General features: G+C 47.1%; 2 protein-coding genes across 2 annotated transcripts; one reads left to right on the top strand and one right to left on the bottom strand.

Moving 5' to 3' along the window:
- The first annotated feature begins 1032 nt into the window (after positions 1 to 1032).
- Positions 1033 to 3606, top strand: TSTD3 (thiosulfate sulfurtransferase like domain containing 3). Its single transcript, XM_054393037.1, has 4 exons — positions 1033 to 1111; positions 1262 to 1417; positions 1969 to 2128; positions 2879 to 3606. The coding sequence occupies exons 1-4, from the start codon at positions 1033 to 1035 to the stop codon at positions 2940 to 2942; spliced, it is 459 nt and encodes a 152-aa protein (XP_054249012.1). The 3' UTR covers positions 2943 to 3606.
- A 1714-nt stretch (positions 3607 to 5320) lies between these two features.
- On the bottom strand, positions 5321 to 19166 carry CCNC (cyclin C). The gene is made up of 12 exons (XM_054393009.1): positions 19135 to 19166; positions 18302 to 18408; positions 14191 to 14275; positions 13870 to 13939; positions 12268 to 12319; positions 11936 to 11991; positions 10287 to 10322; positions 9107 to 9198; positions 8386 to 8453; positions 8026 to 8105; positions 6135 to 6253; positions 5321 to 5427 (listed from the first exon to the last, which is right to left on the bottom strand). The coding sequence occupies exons 1-12, from the start codon at positions 19164 to 19166 to the stop codon at positions 5373 to 5375; spliced, it is 852 nt and encodes a 283-aa protein (XP_054248984.1). The 3' UTR covers positions 5321 to 5372.
- Between the last annotated feature and the right edge of the window lie 1143 nt (positions 19167 to 20309).

Genomic DNA, 20309 nt, shown 5'->3' with positions numbered 1-20309 from the left:
CAAGAAATGTGTGGCCATGGCACTTGGGGTCATGGTTGAATGACCGTGGTGGTGGTGGATTGATGGTTGGACTCAGTGACCTTGGAGGACTTTTCCAACCCAAACAATTCTATGATTCTATAATATACAAAGATGTATAAACATGGAGCACTGATTTAGAACACGCTGAACCTTCATTTCTCCACTTAAAACACGGCTTGGCCAGCAGTCCTTGGGGCTGGGAGGCAGCTTTCAATCCCAAAGTGTCTCAAACAGGATGTGTTTATAACCCTTTGAAGACACCAAGCTGGCCTTTTTCTAATTACTTTGAGTGGATGTGGCATCAAAATTTCTCATCCCTGTTCATTCTCCCAGCCTTTGATGGTTTAAGGCTTCTCAACAGCTTGTCTCAGTCACGGAGCTCACCCTGCTTGGGCAAAGCAGCAGTTGCTGGCTGTAGCAGGACCAAAGGCAGCAGCTGCCAACCCCAGCTGTGCCCAGTGCCAGCAGGTGCCACACATGGCAGCAGGCAGCTCGCCTAAGGCTCCTCTGCCCGAGCCTCTCAGCTTTCTGGAGCTCTGGAAAAATCCAGGCACCCTTCAACAGGGGGGATGCCCTCACTGGCCACTGAATCCTGGCATGGTGGGGTTGGAAGGGACCTCTGAGGTTCATTTCGTCCAAACCCCCTGATAGCGCAGGGTGCCCCACGCAGTGCTGAGCTCTAAATTCCTGGGTTGCGAGTACACAGATCTTTTACTGGTGTCACATCATAAATTGTTAGCGATCAGAGGGAGGTGTTTAAGGCCAGGCTGGATGTGGGTCTGAGCAACCTGATCTAGTGTGAGGCGTCCCTGCCCATGGCAGGGGGTTTGGAACTGGCTGATCCTTGAGGTCCCTTCCAACCCTAGCAATTCGAGGATTCTAAAACAGAGTTTTTAACCGAACCTGGCTCCTCTGGAGGTGCTTGGCCCGCGGCCGCCGGGAGCCCGGGCCCCGCCTCCGAGGAGAAGGCGGCGCGGGCCGGGCCGGCGCCATCTTGGGGGCGGGCTGAGGATGGGCTTCGGGGGCTGGTGGCGGGCGTCGCGGGCCCTGCGGGCGGCCAGCGGCGGCGGCGGGCGGGCGGTGGCGCCCGGTGAGGCGGGAGAGCGGGCGGCGGGCTGAGGGCTGCCGGCGCCCGGGGGGAACCCCGTGTGGCACACGCGGTGAGAGGGGCGATGGCCGGCAGCCAGGGGTCGGGAGAGCGGGGCCGGCGCTGTGCTCAGGGGCTGTGCCTTTCCGACAGGTGCCGCCAGCCGCAGCCTCTGCGCCGGAGGGGCTCCAGGCCTTTCCTACCAACAGCTCAAAGACTTGAAGAAGACCAACGTCCTGCACATAGACGTGCGGGAGAGGTGGGAAATCGACAGATCCGGAAGGATCCCGGCGTCCATCAACATACCGCGTAAGTGATGAGCGGCGCTCCGGCGCGGTGCTGGCTGTGTCCCTTTGCCTCAGCTGGGAGTCATTCCGTTTGGAAAAGACCTTTCCGAGCGTCCGGTTCAACCGTTATCTAATCCCACTAAGGCTGGTGCTAAACGATGGCTCTCAGTACCACAGCTCTGCCTTTCCAAAACACCTCCAGGTGTGGGCATTAGACCACCTCCCTGGGCAGCCTGTGCCAGGATTTGAGAACCCTTTCAGTGAAGAAGTTTCTTCTAATGACCAACCTAAATCTCCCCTGGTGCAACTTGAGGCCATTTCCCCTCTTCTAACCCCCACCTCACTCCAGCCTCCTTTCAGGGAGCTGTGGAGAGTGAGGTCTCCCGTCAGCCTCCTTTTGACCTTGATGGCTAAGCCTGTGGGCAAGTAGTAGTGACTGAGCAAAGAAGCTGTGCTAAACAGCAGCTATATGTTGTGAGGCTAAACTTTTCCTCCAGAAGATCTGGAAGCCTTACAGTGTGATCCTGTCTGTGCATGGAGAACTATTGAGACCTTTTTGTCTGCATTTCCTAGTGGGTGAATTAGTGGAAGCTCTGCAAATGGACCCAACGGACTTCAAGAAGCAGTACAAACAAAAGATGCCATCCAAGTCAGACCCTGTGGTTTTCTCTTGTTTGGCAGGAACAAGAAGTAAACAAGCACTTGGTGTTGCCACATCCTTGGGGTTCAGCAGGTATGAGTGCTGTTGGCAGAACTGTCACACCTGTGCCAGAAGGTCCCTCACTGGCTTGAGAATTGCAGATAGAATTTAGCTCATTGCTTGTTTGTCCATGTTTGTGCTGAACCAGAATATCCCTGCTCATTCTAATTCAAACTGTGGAACTATATTCTTGTTTTATAAAAAGATTGGTTTTGGAGGTGCAACATCTTGTCTGTTCCTGAGGGAGCCAGTGCTGGTTTGCTGGTAGGGATTTGTTTTCCAAAGTTAGGTTCTATGCAGGCTTGTGTCAAGAGCTATAGAGTGGGTAGGTTTGCAAGGAACTAAAGCTCAGTGTGCTGCATTTATTGGATGACATCTGAAGGGTTAGACATAGTATGTCCATCTGCCTTTGTGAAACAAAAAAGAAGTGGCAGACTGGTTCACTGATCCAGGTGCTGCTACTTGCTTCTGTTTGATCTCCAGCATTATGACAGACCACACTGCATGGAAGCAGTATTGAAGTACAAGAATTCAGACTCATGGAATGGTGTGGATTGGAAGGGGCCTTCAAGATCATCTAGTTCCAAACCCCCTTGCTGTGGGCAGGGACACCTCCCACGAGACTAGATCCATGCCAGTCTAGCTCACTGAAGCTGGGTACAAGAGTGATGGCAGAGAAGTTTCTGTGGCTTTTTTCATTTGTTTGGGGTTTTTGCCATGTGCTCTTAGATACCTTTTCCAAGAAGAGTCTTTCTTAGCACAGTATCTTCTGCCTGTTTTCAGAGCTCAGCAGTATGAAGGTGGCTTTGAAGACTGGGTGAAACATGAACCTCCAGAGAAAAAATGAATAGGAGTGCCCCAAGCTTTGCCCCATCAAGGCTTCAGGATGGTTCGTAGGCTTCAGCATCCACACTACCTGCCTTCCAGCTCCAGAATACAGCCCACTTCTGACTCCTTGTGTAAGTGGACACCTAACTGCTTGGTGTAAAATACAGCTAAAGACTGCGACATGAACAGGAGGTGACATTTGACCACCTCTAGTTTCACTAGAAAACACAGCCTAAAGCACGTGAAAAGAACCTAAGCACTTACTATGTGTACTAAGATTTTTGTATGCTGTAGTTTCTGGGTGTTTAATCCACAGGGCAGATAAAATTGCATTTTCCAAAACTCTAGTGGGTATTCTGTTTAGAGTAATTAACTTCAGCTATTCTCAAAGGAGGTCGGATGTGGTTGGTGTGGATGCCTCCTCCCTGGAGATGTTTAATGCCAGGTTGGATGAGACCTTGAGCAACCTGAGCTAGTGGGAGGTGGCCCTGCTCATGGCAGTGGGCTGGAAGAAGGTGATCTTGAAGGTCCCTTCCAACCCAACCCATTCTGGGGATCTGTGAATTCTAATCCTGTGCCCTAAGCACAGATTTAACAAGTGAAGTTAGAAGTACCTGATATTCTAGCTTAGGTCACATAGGTAATTTAGGGGTGAAGTCTGAAGAGCAGCAATAAAAACTTCAATCACTCCATCCAGAACTCTTCATTCCTAGTGGGAAATCCCTCATTTGAAAACATGACCTTGAGCTTTCTCAGCAGATGATGTGGGGGGTGTGAGAAGATCCCTGTTGAGGTGAAGAACTTTTCCTGTTCAAGAACTCCACACAGTGCTCAAGTTGCATTGATTTATTTCTGCTCCCCGAGTCCACATTACAAATAGCACATTTTAAACTTCAAGAAACAGAAGGAAAACAGCCAAATTCCACTTCATCAATCAAGTGTCTATAAAAGTATGGATCAAATGGCAACAAAAGCAGCAAAGACCAAAATGTTTGGATTTTCTGTCTCACCAACGTGTTTGGTTTTAGCAAAATAACCTGAAGTGAAATGTTTGTAGCCTAATGGGCTCCACACAAACACACTTCAGCTGCATTTCACTGACCAGCCAATTACAAAGACATTTGGCAAACCCATGGTGGGGTTAAGGAGTCAATTTTTAGAACCAAGATGCATCACGTAGCAAAAATTTCCATCCAATATTCAGTGAAATGGAAAATATGAAAGAAAAAAGAACAGTGTTACTTGCAGTTTATTTTATCATTCAGGTTTTATACTTGGGCAAGTTGGCAATGAGGTTGTGCAGAAATTAATTACAAAGTTATTAAAAAAAAAAAAAAAAAATCAAGAAAATCAATGTAGGCCAATTCCTGACTTCTTCAGTGGGCTATCTTCCTGAGTAAGGAACACAGGATATGGCCTCCTCTTTGAAGGAATCTCATTTTCTCCAGCACATAGTTAAGGAATCCCAGGTCAGTTAGTCTATAGAGCTGCTCCTAAAAATCACAATTAAAATGAGCCAGGATGAAGCTCACCAAAAGCTTGATCCTCTTAAATAAAAACTCCCTAATGAACCACACAAATCCACAGTAGCGCTAAGGGCAGAGCAGCAGTGGGCATTCTTTGCACACCCTCACAAATAACCATCAGAGTCAGGTTTTAATTGAGTGAAATTCAGCTGCACCATACAGTGTGTTTACTTGTGGGGGTTGGTAATTCTAACACTTGAAATGTTGAAGGAACCTGCAGACTCCCTTATCCCCACTGCACTGCTCTGCCAAGCAGGGCTGCTCTGCTTCACAGCAAAGCCACCCAAGTCCATCTACTGTCTAAAGCAGTGTTTTCCTAACCCAGAAAAAGGAACTGAATTTCCTCCCTGCAGCCTTCATTAAAGCTGTACCAACACTGCAGGCCATAGTAGACTTTGTTTCTGAAAGGTTGTTGTGTTACTTGTTACAGGCTCTGGTTTTATCCTTTTAAAAACCAACAAACTCAAGGTAATGAAGAAATTTCACACACAGGGCACCACTTCCTCCAGTCACAAACATTATGAAGACAACACAGTTGTTAATAGTTAACACTCAGGCTTCAGGTTACTGTTGCTTTAAAAAGAGTTCACTGCCATGGCAAATGACAATTTTCTCAAACCAAAAATGAGCTTTTTTTTTTTTTTTTTGAGTGGATAGAGTTAATCTTTTGCAGCTTGGTTTAAGGTTTGATTCCTTACTCTGAAAAAAAAATTAAAAATCTTAGTACATTTGCTCCAGCCCCAGAGAAAATGATGCAGGTTTAGAGAAAAAGCTTTCCAAATGCTTGACACAAACAAGCTATTTCTTCTTCAAGTTCTTTGTCCAAGATGTCATTAAAAACCTTCTGTCCATGTCATGAACACAGCAAGGATCCCAGGATGTCTTGAGTCAAAGTGGTCCATAAAGAAGTTCTTTGGAATGTCTTAAGATTGGCTGTAACTAGAGTTCTGGCTACCATTTGGACCCTGTTCTCCTTCACTGTTGGCAGAAGAGAAAAAGCAAAAACAGAGGTCAAGAAAGAAGCAATTACATCACAGTTTGGGCTTGTTTCATGCAAAATGACAGTGTTCTGAAAGGAGGAAAAACCTCTGAAGGAAAAATACTTCAACAAATAAATAGTTAAAGGAAAAACCTTCTGAAGGAAAGAATTCAACATACAGATAAATAGGTTAGAGGAAAAATCTTCTGAAGGAAAATGCTTCAACATCTACCCAAACAGGTTCAGATGTTCTGCTCAGCCCCATGAAAATGCAAAGGTTGCTCTCAGCATGCACAAATTACTTCAGTTTACCTGACTAACAATCTGAACACACACCTAGGCAGCTGCCTGCTGAATCCCCTCATGAAGTCAGCCTTCCCAAGGTTCAGATGCCATGGGGCTGTGCAGAGGGCTGTGATGTGCAGGCTGCCAGCAGTGATGGTTAGTCACAGTAATTAACCAGGACACGCAGCAGGCCCAGTTCCAGCCAATCTGGCCTGGCCGCGCTGCCTCACACTGCAGTTCCTCACGTTCCCTGAGCTGCACTGATCGCATGAAGGCTCTGCACAGAACACTGCTCTGCTCCTCACTAGCTCCTGTGACAGGAAGGGCTGTGCTGGAAGCCAGGCTGCACCTCCAGCCCGACATTACCCCATGAAGCCAGCAGCCTGGTGTTGTCATGCTGAAGGCATGTTGGGTACCGTACCTGTTTGGAGGTGGTTTTGGTTTAGGCATTTTATTGAGAATAGTAGCCATTTCCTTCCTCTCATCAAAGTTCTTCCACTGCTCATACAGCTTCAGAATAACCCTGATTATTTCTAAAATCTGATGAGAAAGAGAAGCCTAAGGTCAGACACAGGGGTGGTTTTATCTTTGTCATTATCGCTTGAACTATGTAATTAATTCAACATGCAGCACAACTTCCACATTATAAAAGAGCTGTCTCACAATCAGCCGTTTCCAGAATGAGCTTTTAATTTCATTGTGAATGAAAGCCTGAACAGAATATTTTCCCTCCCATCCAACCCCTGCAAGCTAAACAGCTTGCTATTTATTTATTGTAACTGGGACTGCTGACAGCAGGACTGCAGCCTGATCATCACTGATCACCAACACAGGAACTGAAGATCATCCATGTTCTACACACATCAGAGCCACAGTGAAGGGACAAAAAAAGCCTAAAAGCAAAAAACATCTGCCTGAATTCTTTCATTCCAAGAAATAAAGAGCCGAGGGGTATCTAAATACTTCTTAGCACATTATATTATTATTATCTTACATATTCCTATATAGCTATAGTAAGAGTTGCTGAACTTTCATGATTCAGAGAATGGTTTGGGTTGGAAAGGACCTTCAACATCATCTAGTTTCAACCTCCCTGCCATGGGCAGGGACACCTTCATTCCTTCTGCTGAGCTCAGTGACTCATATTCCACTTCTGGAAGAGTCAGCATTCACTACGAGTTTGGACATTTTTCACCTATTGCACCTCCACTATTTGAATTTCCTCTTAAATTTCTAGTGCAGTTCTATGTTCTGTATAAAAGCAGTTAAGGTCTGGTTCAGAATCTGTTTTATCATCCTCTAAAATAATGAAGTAGGCTTCTTTCTTCTTTTTCCATACACGAATTTCAAGTGCTAGCACAATATATATCCTTGAATCCAAAGTTGTAGTTGGCTAAGAGGTCCATGGTGTTAATATAAAAAGATAAATCAAGCTTAGAGTGCATCACTGGCACCAGAACCAAACCACGGAAACATTCAGACACGTTCAGTATCAAGCTCATGGTGACCTTAGCTGTCAAATATAGGTTGTTTCTCCCCTGCTGCCAATTTATGATCATTTACATGCATGACAGCATCACTCAGAGCTCTTGACACAGCACAGCATCCACACTGCGCTGGAATCTGAAGATGAATCCTGGAATACAAATGCAATGCCAGGATATCATCAGTGGAATGAAGGGCAGCACAGAGGGCAGTGGCAGGTCTCATCCATGATATGCTGTTATATTCCAGACACTCAGCTTCCAAAGAAAAAAGGATGTGCAGTGTGGTAAGGAGTATGAGTACCAGCTTGGGTTGCTGGCACTTCCAGAGCAGGGTGCTACCCCCCAACCTGACAGTCTCCTTCCCCAAGAGAGCTCCCAGACTTCAGCAGTGCTTGACATGACCATGGAATGCACAGGGTTGGAAAGGACCTCTAGAACTCATTTAGTCCAAACCCCTGCAGTCACCAGGGACATCCCCAACTAGATCAGGTTGTTCAGAGCCCCATCAAGCCTGACCTTGAATGTCTCCAGGATGGGGCCTCCACCACCTCACTGGACAATCTGTTCCAGCATCTCACCACCCTCATAGTAAAGAACTTCCTCCTAATGTCCAGCCTAAATTAATTCTGCTCTAGTTTCAAACCACTGCTCCTTGTCCTAGTGCTGCATGCCTTTGTAGACAGTCCCCTCCCCAGCTTTCTTGGAGGTGCCCTTTGGGTACTGGAATGACCACTGAATGAAGTTCAGATCAGGACAGGAGTTGTAGAACCATGACCACACTTGTGGTCAGTTTGTAGGAGGTGGTGGCAATCAAACACAAAGTACCTTTTCCATGTCAACAGACAGCTCAGCAAACCACTGCCTTGCATCCTTCTGCTGGACAACACAGGCCACGTGTAGGCAGGCTGCAAAGAGAAGGTGACACAGGTACTGAACAGAAATCCACTCTGTATAGTCAGAAACAGTCAGGGCTTTATAAACACTGCATAGGCCAACAGAGAAAACTTAGGATTAAAGAGCTGATTTTCTGCAAGACATTTTAAGCTGCCAGGCTGTGCTGGTCAGCACTGCATGGAACATAAACTGAAGCACCTTCTGAGGCCACTCCAAGAAATGCCTGTTGATGGGACAGCACCAAAATACACCCATTTAGACATGACAAGAGACACTGCTGGTGTCACCTACCTAGAGCTATCATGAAAGGAGGGTACAGCAGACAAAGATCAGTCCTGTATGTGTCATTCACTATCCTCCTGTGCAAAGAAAGAACTTGTAAGTGCCAGCCAGTTCACCTGCAGAAACTGCTGCAGGGTTACCAACATTCTGTCAGTTTCCCCCACAGCAGCAGCAGTGAAGGTAGAGATCTCTGCCCCACTAACAATCTCTTTTTTTCCCTTGTAGTCACAGCAGAAGTTTCTTTGGAAGAGGTTTCTCTTGTCTCTCTGCAGAGGGTGTTGATGTATACTATAACATAGTTCCCCCTGATTCACAAAGAAGCCAGGCCAAGCACAGAAGCAGTATTTTTGCTGTCTTTCTGGACTTCAGAATCAGTCCAAGAATGGGGGTTGTGCTAACACAGCAGCAACCCCCTACATACTGCTTCTGCCTCCTGTGACAAGGCACAGCAGAAAGCCAACACAGAGAGAAGGAGCTCACCTCTGCTCATGGGCACCACTTGGTACTGGAAAGATCTGTCCTGCTAGAGCTAGTCTAAAAATCACAATTAGACCACTGCAAAGTCCAGTCACTGCAGGGCTGAAGCCAGAATGAGCTAGGTCAGGAGCATGCATCTGCAGAGCTTCACTGGGGCAGCCTCTGCACACAGATCTGGCTCAGCCTGCTTAGCCTCTCTGAAGCCTGTTCAGCAGGGAAAGGGGGCTCTGCAGCCTATCAAGCCCTCCATTACCATGCCAGAGGTAGCAGCATGTCTTCTTGGCCCATATCTTGCACATACTGGAGCAAAGGTCTGTAGGGATGATAGACTATCAAACAGCAGTCCTGGGGAGAATGGCAACAGGATTCAAGTCAGGTTACAGTGCAGAATGTCTTGTCAGTTCCTGTTAGAAACATTTGGCTTACAAATCAATTACTGAGGGCTTTTTAAGCAGCATTCTGACACCTAATCCTGCTCTAATGAGGGCAGAGCTCTCTCTAGAATACCATCACATTGCATGGTTGCCAGCCTGTCACTGTCCTTCCCCTAAGAGACAGGGAAAGCCACATCTGCAGCACAGTGAAACCTCATTTGCTTACAAACCTGTAATTCCCACTTGGAAACACAAAGCTCTGCCAGAGAACAGCCTGTCAGTAAATACCATTCATGGACAGCAGGCCAAAAGAATTTGCACTGGCTTGGAAAGCAAGGAAACAAGAAAGGCAACCAGAAAGGGAGGAAAAGAAAAGAAGGAAAGGAAATGAAAAGAAAGGGAGGAAAAAGAGAAGAGAAGAAAAGAAAGGGAGGAAAAAGAGAAGAGAAGAAAAGAAAGGGAGGAAAAAGAGAAGAGAAGAAAAGAAAGGGAGGAAAAAGAGAAGAAAAGAAAGGGAGGAAAAAGAGAAGAAAAGAAAGGGAGGAAAAAGAGAAGAAAAGAAAGGGAGGAAAAAGAGAAGAGAAGAAAAGAAAGGGAGGAAAAAGAGAAGAGAAGAAAAGAAAGGGAGGAAAAAGAGAAGAGAAGAAAAGAAAGGGAGGAAAAAGAGAAGAAAAGACATCCTAGTCTCTGCATCAGGACTTAGTTCCCTTTGTCTCAGTAACAGAAGCAGTTCTGCAGACAGACCCTTCCCAAGAGCTCTCTCTGAGCACTAGGATGCAGAGCCATGCACACCCCTCCTGTCCATACCACTCCTGCATCTGCCCTCTTCCTCTTGAGAAGTTCAATGCAAGGAGGAGAGCACAGCCTCCCTCAGCCTAGGTGACAGCACAGCAATGATGGCATTCTGCTAAAAATGTAAAGAGGAGCCCTGCAGGGACATTGCTCTGAGACTGGAAACAACCAACCAGAGACAGCCTAATGCATAAAATTCATCATCAGTACAAAGTGAACCGAGGTGACAGGAAAAGGCAAAGCAAAGCTCAAAAAAACTCCACCTACCATTAGCTCTAAGAGATAGAATTCACATTCTAGTATCTGCAAAGAAGTAAAATCCCAGTTAAACCACATTTCAGACAGCAAAAATCGTTAACAAGCAGCCAGCTTCACACCATGAATGCAGAGCAAACCTCAACAGTGCTCCAACAGGTTGCCAAGGGAGGTAGTTGAGGCCCTATCCCTGGAGCTGTTCCAGGTCAGGCTGGACAAGCTATGAGCAAGCTGCTCTAGTTGAGGATGTCTCTGCTGACTGCAGGGGGACCTTTGGAGGTCCCTTCCAATCCAAACCATTCTATGACTCTATGAATTTTCCCTAGGACATGATTTAGGGTTTTAATATTATGCAAATTTCTTATCCTTAAATACTTTGTAAAGCATTGGAAGGAGAGGGAATGGATTAAATTTGGTTTTTTTTTAGGGAAGCAGCCAAAATCCCACTTGTGTACTAGTGACTTAAATAATTTAAAATCAGACCTGTTTCACTTTGAAAATACCACACAATTGGTTAAAACTGCTTTTCAGAAAAACTACAAAATCTCTCAGCACTGTGACTTGCAAACCACTGAATTTTAAGTAATAAATCCAATTTATTTTTCAAAAGCCGTTACATTTTACAGGCAAAAATAAAACTGCTTCCTGTAAGCCAGCTGTTCCTGTGTGCAAGCTTGGAAGCATCCCAGGTGCAAGGGCTCTTTACCTTCCCTGGAGCAATGTATTTGTAAACAAGAGCAGTCAAAAAAAGCTAAATCAATCTCTTTTATCATCATGCTATATAAAAATCACTAGTTCAGTCACCCAGCCGTGGCACTGCTCTTTACAGCATCCCTGTCAACCTTAATTAGCTCAGATTTATCACTTTTTAAAGAAACACTCCCAATCCAAAACTAATTATGAACAACCTGACATAGGAATATCAGAGAGTCCTAGAATGGCTCGAGTTGGAAGGGACCTCAGAGCTCATCTGCTCCAACCTCCTGCCATGGGCAAGGGACACCTCTCAGCTAGACTCAAGGCCTTCATCCAACCTGGTCTTGAACACCCCCAGGGAAGAAGGGGCCACAGCCTCCCTGGGCAGCCTGTTCCAGAGTCTCACCACCCTCCTACTGAAGAACTTCTTCCTCAGCTCCGGTCTAACCCTGCCCTCCCTCAGCTTCAAACCATTCCCCCTTGGCCTGTCTCTAGACACCCTCAGAAAAAGTCTCTCTGCAGCCTTCCTGCAGCATCCCTTCAGGTACTGGCAGGCAGCTCTAAGGTCCCCCTGGAGCCTTCTCCTCTTCAGGCTAAACACGCCCAGCTCCTTGAGCCTGTCCTCACAGCAGAGCTGCTCCAGCCCTTGGATCATCTTTGTGGCCTCCTCTGGACTCACTCCAGCAGCTCTGTGTCCTTCTTATGCTGGGGACACCAGAACTGGAGGCAGGATTGGAGATGTGTCTCAGCAGAGTAGAGCCAAGGGGCAGAATCCCCTCTCTTGTCCTGCTACCCACACTCCTCTTAGTGCAGCCCAGCACACAGCTACCTTCTGGGCTGCATGAGAGCACTGCTGGTTGATGGTGAAACATGAAAATGTTCATTGGTTAGAATTTAAAGGGCAGGATTCCTGCTCACAATTCATGAATGTCTTTGACCCAGGTGCATTTCAGACAGGTACTCACATGGTTCATCCTATAAGGGAACTCCTTGGGGAAGGCATATGAGAACCTAGTTTTCACTGCAAGAAAGAGAAATCAACATGTTAAAAGTGAAGGGATTCATTCTTTTAGTTCTTTCCCTTTCTATATTAAGTCATTTTGTCCCCACTTCCGTGACATGCAGAGGACATCTCATGGCTGCAAGTGTCCATTGCTGACCCTGTCCAGCTTCTCACCCACCAGCACTCCCAAGTCCTCTTCTGCAGGGCTGCTCTCAATCTCAGCACCCCCCAGCCCAGACTGGTATCTAGGGTTGCCCATTGCCTTATGGTATAAAGAAAATCACCAATACTTACATACAGAAGTAGCAGCAGAAATCAATCTTGTATTTGAAACAACACCAAATTCCTGAGGAGAAAGAATGGGAAGTGAGGTGAACCACCAGGAATACATCATCCTCACTGTCAGCAAATTCAAGTAACAGCTTCCTCCTAAACTGAGCTGCTTTATGCAGGATTTCTTTCCCCCTCCCGCATTTTTTCCCCTTCATTTTTATTTTCTTCCTGAAGGATAAATTCTTAGGTAAAGAGTTTTGCCACTGATTAGTTTGTGGAGTTGAAAGGTCCTAAAGTCACAAAAGCTCAGCTGGCTAACTCTGCACAGATAAAACAGACAGGAGGGCTTCAAGAAAGGCAGGCTGCACAGTGCTTGTTCTAAAACACAAGGCACACCTCTGTACCTCTCTGGCTCTCCACTTTCTTCAAGGCTTCGTTAACAGGCTAATGACTAACATATTCTCCATTCCTTTGTGTCTTTCTCTTTTCCTTCACCTCCTCCAAGAACTGACAGGCAGCTCAGCATCTGTACAGACAGCAGCATCACAGCAGACACTGGTGTAGCAGGACAGCTTCTCCCACCCACTGGGTGTTTGATCTCCTCCTGTAAAATTCACCCATGCTGACCACAAACTGGCCAGGCTGATTTTTTCCCATACACAGACACTTCTCAAACAGCTGACAAGCTTCTTGCACTAGAGAGGACTAAGAGCAGTACCCAGCTGATGCTAACTCTCAGCCACATTCAAAGTGGACTTCTACTGCTGGAGGCATGGAGCTTCCACTGTCTGTAATCCTAGAATGGCCCAGGCTGGAAGGGACCTCTGAGATAATCTACTCCAACCTCCTGCCATGCCCAGGGACACCTCTCAGCTAGACTCAGCTGCTCAAGGCCTCACCCAGCCTGGCCTTCAACACCCCCAGGCAGGAGGCAACCACAGCCTCCCTGGGCAGTCTGTTCCAGAGTCTCACCACCCTTCTATTGAAGAATTTCTTCCTCGGCTCCAGTCTAGCCCTGCTTTCTCTCAGCTTCAAACCATTTTCCCTTGTCTTGTCTCCAGACACCCTCAGGAAAAGTCCCTCTGCAGCCTTCCTGTAGGATCCCTTCAGCTATTGGAAGGCAGCTAATGGGTCAGGTCCTCATGATAACTTCTCAGTGTCATCAGCTACAACGTAGTTAACATTCAAGTAATGAAAGTGTGGCAAGCTGAGAATCCCTCACTAGATGAAAGGGAAAAGGGGAATTAGCTAAAAAATAATTTCAAATTCTGTTTTAAAGTTTGAGGAAACATAAATAAGGAAGAACCAGAGCAGAAAGGAGCCCCTGCCCAGTTTGAGGTGAATGTATAGCACAGGGAAACAGCCATTTCCAATTCCAATTTGCAGAGACCCTTCAGGGTTAGTAACTTAGACAAAACTGAAAACTCAAACACTAAATAATGTGTTTGAGGGCCTTCTTCTCCATCTCCTTTTCTTAAAGGCTACAGAAATCTCTATCAAAAAGAGAAGATTTCAACCCCCAAAGCGTGAAGAATGACAAAAAAACGTTAAAGGCCTAAAGGTTTTCTCTCTATCTCTCATACATCACATCATTTGACAGGAAAAAATTGTAATGCTTCATACCTCTACTTTGGATGCCAAAAACACACAGGTAGGAGCCATTAATACTGGATCTATACTTTTTAGGGAATATCTGAAATGTTATAACAAAATGATAATAGGTTGTTTCACACAGGTACAATGATTCATCTATTAAGAGCACCACACTTGCCTTTGGAGAAAAAGCAAAGCTTAAGTTAACTTCATTAGCAGAAAAGCTTTTAAACACCCTCCAGAAAACAAAAAGTGGCACTGGTTTTAATACAGCATTTTAAAAGGGCTACCAAAAAAAAAATGTGCCTAGCAAATGGTTTATTCTTCTACCATCAGAGTAAACAGTCATACCTGGCATAGAATCTCTTGAAGTAGACTGTGGCAGTGGCAATAACTTGTTGTCTTAATTTAAGATGTTCACCTAAAGCCTGGATAACTTAAAAAAAGAAAACAAAAACAAAACCATCAACAAAAGCTTTGAGTTGAGTTTTTTTACAACCATTTGATACCAAATAGCAATGGACCTCAAAACAGGACTAGGGCTGGGGATTCTGAGGAGCAGCAGCACAGGCTCCTCCCTCAGTGCTGCTGTGACATCTTGCTGCAATCCTACAGACCTGCAGGGGAAGAAGCATCCCGAAGCTTCTGGAAACCTTCAAAAAGGTAACTTGGCTTCATTGTGTAGTACAAAGTGAGCATCACCTTAAAGATGATAATTAGATAATTAGAGGAGATTTTAGATTGGATGTTAGGAACAAGTTCTGCACCATGAGGCTGCTGGAACACTGCAACAGGTTGCCCATGGAGGGAGTTCAGGCCTCATCCCCAGAGATATTCAAGGTCAGGCTCAACAAGGCTGTGAGCAGCCTGCTCTAGTGGAGAATCCCCCTGCTGATTGCAGAGGGATTGGACTGGATGACCTTTGGAGGTCCCTTCCAACCCAAGCCATTCCACAATTCTATGATAACACAAACCTCAGGAGGGTAAAGCTTGGGTTCAGTCAGCCCAATGCAAACACAAGCCCCTGGCTCCTCAGTGCCACACAGAATGGATGTTAGTTTTTTTCAAACAAGTAAAGCTGCCAACACAAACATGGTCATTAAAATTGGCAGAGGCAGCAGGTGTTAAAAAAAATGACATATTTAGTCTAGGGAGAGGGGGTGGGAGACCAGAGGATGCAGTCAGCTGCTCCATCATGGTGGTCCTCTGCCAGTTGGCCAAGAAACAACCCTGGTGTCATCTGTGCAGGTAGCTCTTGTTTGGCCTCCCAGGCGAAGGAAAGGTGCCAAGGAAATTAGATGCATGAAGCTGAGATTAAGAGCAGAGGTTGGATAGAGAGTGGCACAGGGAAGCAGAAGGTTGTTACTTGTTATTGTTCCCATACTGCTTTGTGGCCTTTATTCTGAGCAAGTCTTGGCTAAGAGTCTCATTCTTTTTTTCCCTCCCTCCCCAGAAATATCCAAAAATTATGTGAAATATGCTTAAATATATACTGAAAATATGGACAGCCAGATGGAGGCAGCAACCACTGGTGGGGAAAGCAAAGGATTCTGTTAGCAGTCATTGCTAAATTCTTAAGTCTCTCCCTACCCACCCAAATCCACATTTTTTTCTCCTCACATCCTCTGGGAACAGCCAGGGTGCACCTCACTCTTAATGAATAGCATCCAAAAACACTCGAATATTAAGGACACTTGGCTAGGAAAGGGCTGAACATAGAGGGAAGGAGAAAACCACACTCAGTAGCACTGACAATTGGCAAATTTTTCCCCTGATTTTTTCCCTTACTTGTCACCTCTCATCTGTCCCTGCCCATGTCACATCACTCTTTTCCTGAAGAGAAGAATGCCAAATTGAGGTTATTTTGCCAGTGAGAGCAGGCTAAGCAATGCTGTCAGGAAGGTGAAGCCTGGCATGCGGTATCTGGACAAATATCAAAATATTTATCAGCAGTCTTGGGAGGTTTGAAAGGATTCTTCCTTTTGATTTGACTGTGGGGCTACAAAGCTGTCCTGCTACTGGGGCAGCAGAAAAATTCAGATATTAAACTGAACAGAATTCTCCAAATATGTTTCTCAATCCCCTGGGATTTTCAGGAGCTGTTAGGCCATCTGCTGTCAGAGAAAAATCAAGTGTGGTTTAGGGCAAAAAATGGACAAGAGCCTGGAGAGACTTAATGAAATGGAAGCTTGGGAAAAGGTCCAACACTGGTAATTCATGTTTGAAGTATTTTAAAAGAACCTTTTGGATTCTTTATTCCTTCATGTTTACAAAAGAAGTTGTTTTGGTTTGGGCTTTATTAAATAAGAATCGGTTTAAATCTGAGCACCTTGGGCAGCCTGCAACACAAATTGCCCTAAACCAGCCAGGGAAACCAACTCATGCACTTTTCAATCAAAACCAGACTGATCCAAACCAGAAATCAACATCAATGTCTTTTTCCCTGCTATTTTAAAAGATGATCCTTTTCCTTCTCTTCATGATTAACATTCTGAGCAGCTGCTGCTGGCCACACCATTGCTTGGTTACTAACTGCATTTGCCTTCCAAAGAGGAGGCAGCACCAAAACTGTCTCTCTCCAGGCAGTATTGTGGCTTCTTTAGGCTGCTAGCAATAATCATCTCCTGGGCTTAATGTGCCAACCTGTGCTGAGACTCATAGCTTGGCAATGCAGGAGGTGGGAGAGCAGAGGAGAAGGAGCAGAGGCAGGTGATGATACAACACAACTCAAAGGCAAAAAGCACATTTCACAATTCCACCTAACACCAGCGAAAAGGAACACAGAAACACAGGGTCAGAAATACCAGCATCCTGGTCTCTCTCTTTTTTTTTTTTTTTTTTTTTTTGCTACCACACCTTGGTTTAACCTCAAGCAATTCCAGGAATTGATTGAACAGGTAAATCCCTGCTGGTTTAATCTCCTGGTGCACCTAAGCAGTACCAGAGATGCACAAGAGCCATCAGATCTGCAGAACACACCATGATTATGAAATACCTAAGCTAAGAGAGAAGCTGGGCTAAGTATCTCTCACTGATTCCATTCTAGCACTGACCTAAGTTCTTCCAGTGGCCTTGGGAAAGTCACTTCTCTAAGTCTGGCCAGATGACAAAAAAAAAAAAATCAGTACTTGAAGGGACTGCTGTGAAAAACACTTAAAGAGCTGTCTGCAAACAAATCACTCAGCAAAATGCTTTGCTTAGGGAGATTTTCTCATCAGATAGTTTGGGTTCATCCAGTCCAACCATTCTCTAACTCTGCCAAGGCCAGGGCACCACATCTCTGCCTCTTGGAAACACCTCCAGGACAGGCATTCAGCCACTTCTCTGGGCAGCCTACACCAGGCTTTGAGAACCCTTTCAGGGAAGAAGTTTCTTTTAATCTTCAACCTAACCCTCCCCTGGGGCAACTTGAGGCCATTTCCTCTCATCCTGTCACCTGATGCTAGAGAGAAGAAACCAACCCCCACCTTACTGCAACCTCCTCTCAGGGAGCTATGGAGAGCAATGAGGTCTCCTCTCAGCCTCCTCTTCTCCAGAATAAACAACCCCAGGTCCCTCTGCTGCTCCTCACCAGCCCTGTTCTCCAGACCCTTCTCTGGACCTGCTCCAGCCCCTCAACATCCTTCTTGGAGTGAGGAGCCCAAAACTGAACCCAGTACTCAAGGTGTGGCCTCACCAGTGCTGAGTACAGGGGAACAATCTCTCTCCGGCTCCTGCTGCCCACACCATTGATGATCCAGGCCAGGATGCTGGTGGCCTCCTTGGCCAACTGGGCACACACTGGCTCACCTTCAGCCAGCCTGAAGAGTTGCACAGAAAAAAGTTTAAAAGCTTGTGCTGCAGTGCAGCCACTGACACAGTTAAATGCTTTGCAGGATCAAGGAAGTCTCAGGTAAGTTCACAGCCAAGCCCCAGACTCTTTGGGAGAACAAACTTTGGGAGCTGACAGCTCTCAGCAACTTGCAGACAGCCTGAGAGCCTCTGGGTGCTGCAGAATCAGTCAGGAGGCAGGACACAGGCTGTGGTGCAGGTTTCAGAGGAGGTAACTGAACACCAAGTTTCCAGGCTTTGCTGTTTCAAAGGACCACAGAGAGGACACTTGCCACAGCCCAGGAGCCCCTCAAAAGCCCAGGCTGAGTATTAATGCTTGGCACTGAGCCTTTAACATGCCAGCTTAACACTCTCTGCTTGCTTCTCCTTTTGTGCTTTTGATAAAAACCTCTTCAATATAAGCAAAAGCCCTCTGCTTTGTCCCATCACAGCTCAAAACTTTGAACAGGCAGCTCCTTTGCCTGCAAGTTCTCCTCAAAATGTGTTAATACAACCCAAAACCTTTAGAACAGCCTGTAAAGCCCACCTGGTACCCCCAAACATGACACTGCCTCAGCAATTCAGATTTGCATTTACACACTGCGGATGCTGCAGGGATTTCACAGCAGGAATGAGAATAAAACAAGGTTACCATTAGTAAAAAATATCTGCAGCTTCCAATACTCTTCTTCAGTCAGAAATTTCAAGTCTTTCTGGCGTTCCTTCAGCAGATCTTGCTTATCCAAAATCCATTGTAAACTAAAGGAAGGGAGAATTGTTTCAGTGACTCCTTGTCAACACTAAGGTCAACGTCTCCTGTACCGAGAGACTACAGATGGGAGACAGCAACCATCACCCAAACCAGACAACCAGCAGATGTTCACCAGGCTTTTCAAGGCTGGACACCTACCCAGCAGGGGCTAAGCTTGGCCTTTACCAGCAGTAAACTAACCTGGCTGAGCAGCACTGATTTAAGCTCGATTTAGGACATCACAGGCACCAAACCGAACCTCAACAAGGTCAGAGCCAGGTGGTTTAACGCAGCTCAGTCCTGGCAGCCCTGCCGCTGGGATCAACAGATCACACGGCTGGGGATCAGCAGATCACACTGCACTCGATCGCTGGAGTCCAGAGCACCGCGGGTAGGAGCCCTAGGCCGCGGTTCCTCTCGCAGGGAGCCCAAATCGTTGGGCAGTCCCAGCGAAGCCAGGCCGGCCGGCGCGGCGGCGGGAGCCGGGGCACCCCCGGTTGGTCTCGCACCTCAGCCCGGCAGGGCTCCGCGGCCGGCAGGCCTCACCAGCAGCTCTGCCGTCGCTGGGGGACGCAGCCCAAAGCCGCGGCGCTCCCCTCGCCCCCGCCGGGCCTCCCGCTGGCGCTGCGCCCCGCGGCCGCGGCCCGGTCCCGCCGCCCCGGCAATGAATGGGCACAGCGCGGCGGCCCGCAGCCCCTTCAGCCCCTGCCCAGCCCCGCGGCCGCGGCACCCACTAGTGCGAGCTCTGCCAGAAGTTGCCGGCCATGGGGAGGAGAGGAGAGGAAAGGGGAGGAGGCGCCCGGGCCCGCGATGCCCCGGCCCCGCCGCTCCAGCGCCGCCGCCCCCGCGCCGGCAGCAGGAAGCAGGCGGCCGCAGGTCCGTCCCCGACCGCCGCCGGCTGGCCACACGCCGCGCTCGGAACTGTTCCCCGGCGCGGGGGTTCCGCCCGGCCCCGCGCAGAAAAGCTCTCCACAAACTTGCTTTGCCGATGAAATACAGCTGTCGAAAAGTAACATGATCCATTCGAAACTGGGCATTGTGTTCAGGGCATTTTCTTCTTGCACTGCTCCCTGCAGCACATGGAGATGCCATCCCTAAGAGCATCTGCTCTGCAAGGTGGTTTCTGAGCTGTAGTTTGCCTTGAACTCCGAGGGTTGTTGTGCTCTGAGAATCACATCCCAAAGGAACAGAGGAAAGCACTCAACACATTCTCTTTGCTGAAGAAATACAAATATCAAAACCCAACAATGGTGTTGAACCCACTGAAAGGAGTCCTGAGGAGGCAAACCAGGACCTTCTGCTGTTTCTTAGGCATTCCTACAGCAATGGTTTCTGTGATGTGGGTCAGAGCTGCAGGGACCTGTGCTGAGCCATTCTGTGTTGATGAGAAGGTCAATGTGACACAGTAGGAAGCATTCAAAACCCTGCTTGTGGCACTGGAGATGTGAGGGGCAAGTTGTGAAGTGCTATATTCATCACATTCTTCCTTGAAACAAGTGCTAGGATGAGAGGAAATGGCCTGAGGGTGCAGCAGGGGAGGGTTAGGTTGGATATCAGGAAAAATTTCTTTACTGCAGGAGTGGTCAGGGATTGGCACAGGCTGCCCAGGGAGGTGGTGGAGTCCCCATCCCTGGGGATGTTTCTTGAAACCTGTGGCCATGGCACTTTGGGATGTTGCTTAGTGGCCATGCAAGAGTTGGGTTGATGGTGACTTGGTGGTGACTTGATGGTTTAAGAGGTCTTTTGCAACCTTCATGACTCTGATTCTGTGTCCTTCCAGCCCACACAGGGCTGGGTGATGGGGAGGTGGGAAGGCACCAAGGGGGCATCCACAATGTCTCTGGGAAATCTTTCTCACCCCCCTGATCCTAAAAAATTTCTCCCATGTATACACTCTGACCCTGCCTTC

This window comes from Indicator indicator, chromosome 27 (assembly GCF_027791375.1).
Source record: "Indicator indicator isolate 239-I01 chromosome 27, UM_Iind_1.1, whole genome shotgun sequence".
In the NCBI taxonomy this organism is placed as follows: domain Eukaryota; kingdom Metazoa; phylum Chordata; class Aves; order Piciformes; family Indicatoridae; genus Indicator; species Indicator indicator.
The sequence above is the reverse complement of the archived record's forward strand: the minus strand, read 5'-3'. Positions and strand labels throughout refer to the sequence as shown.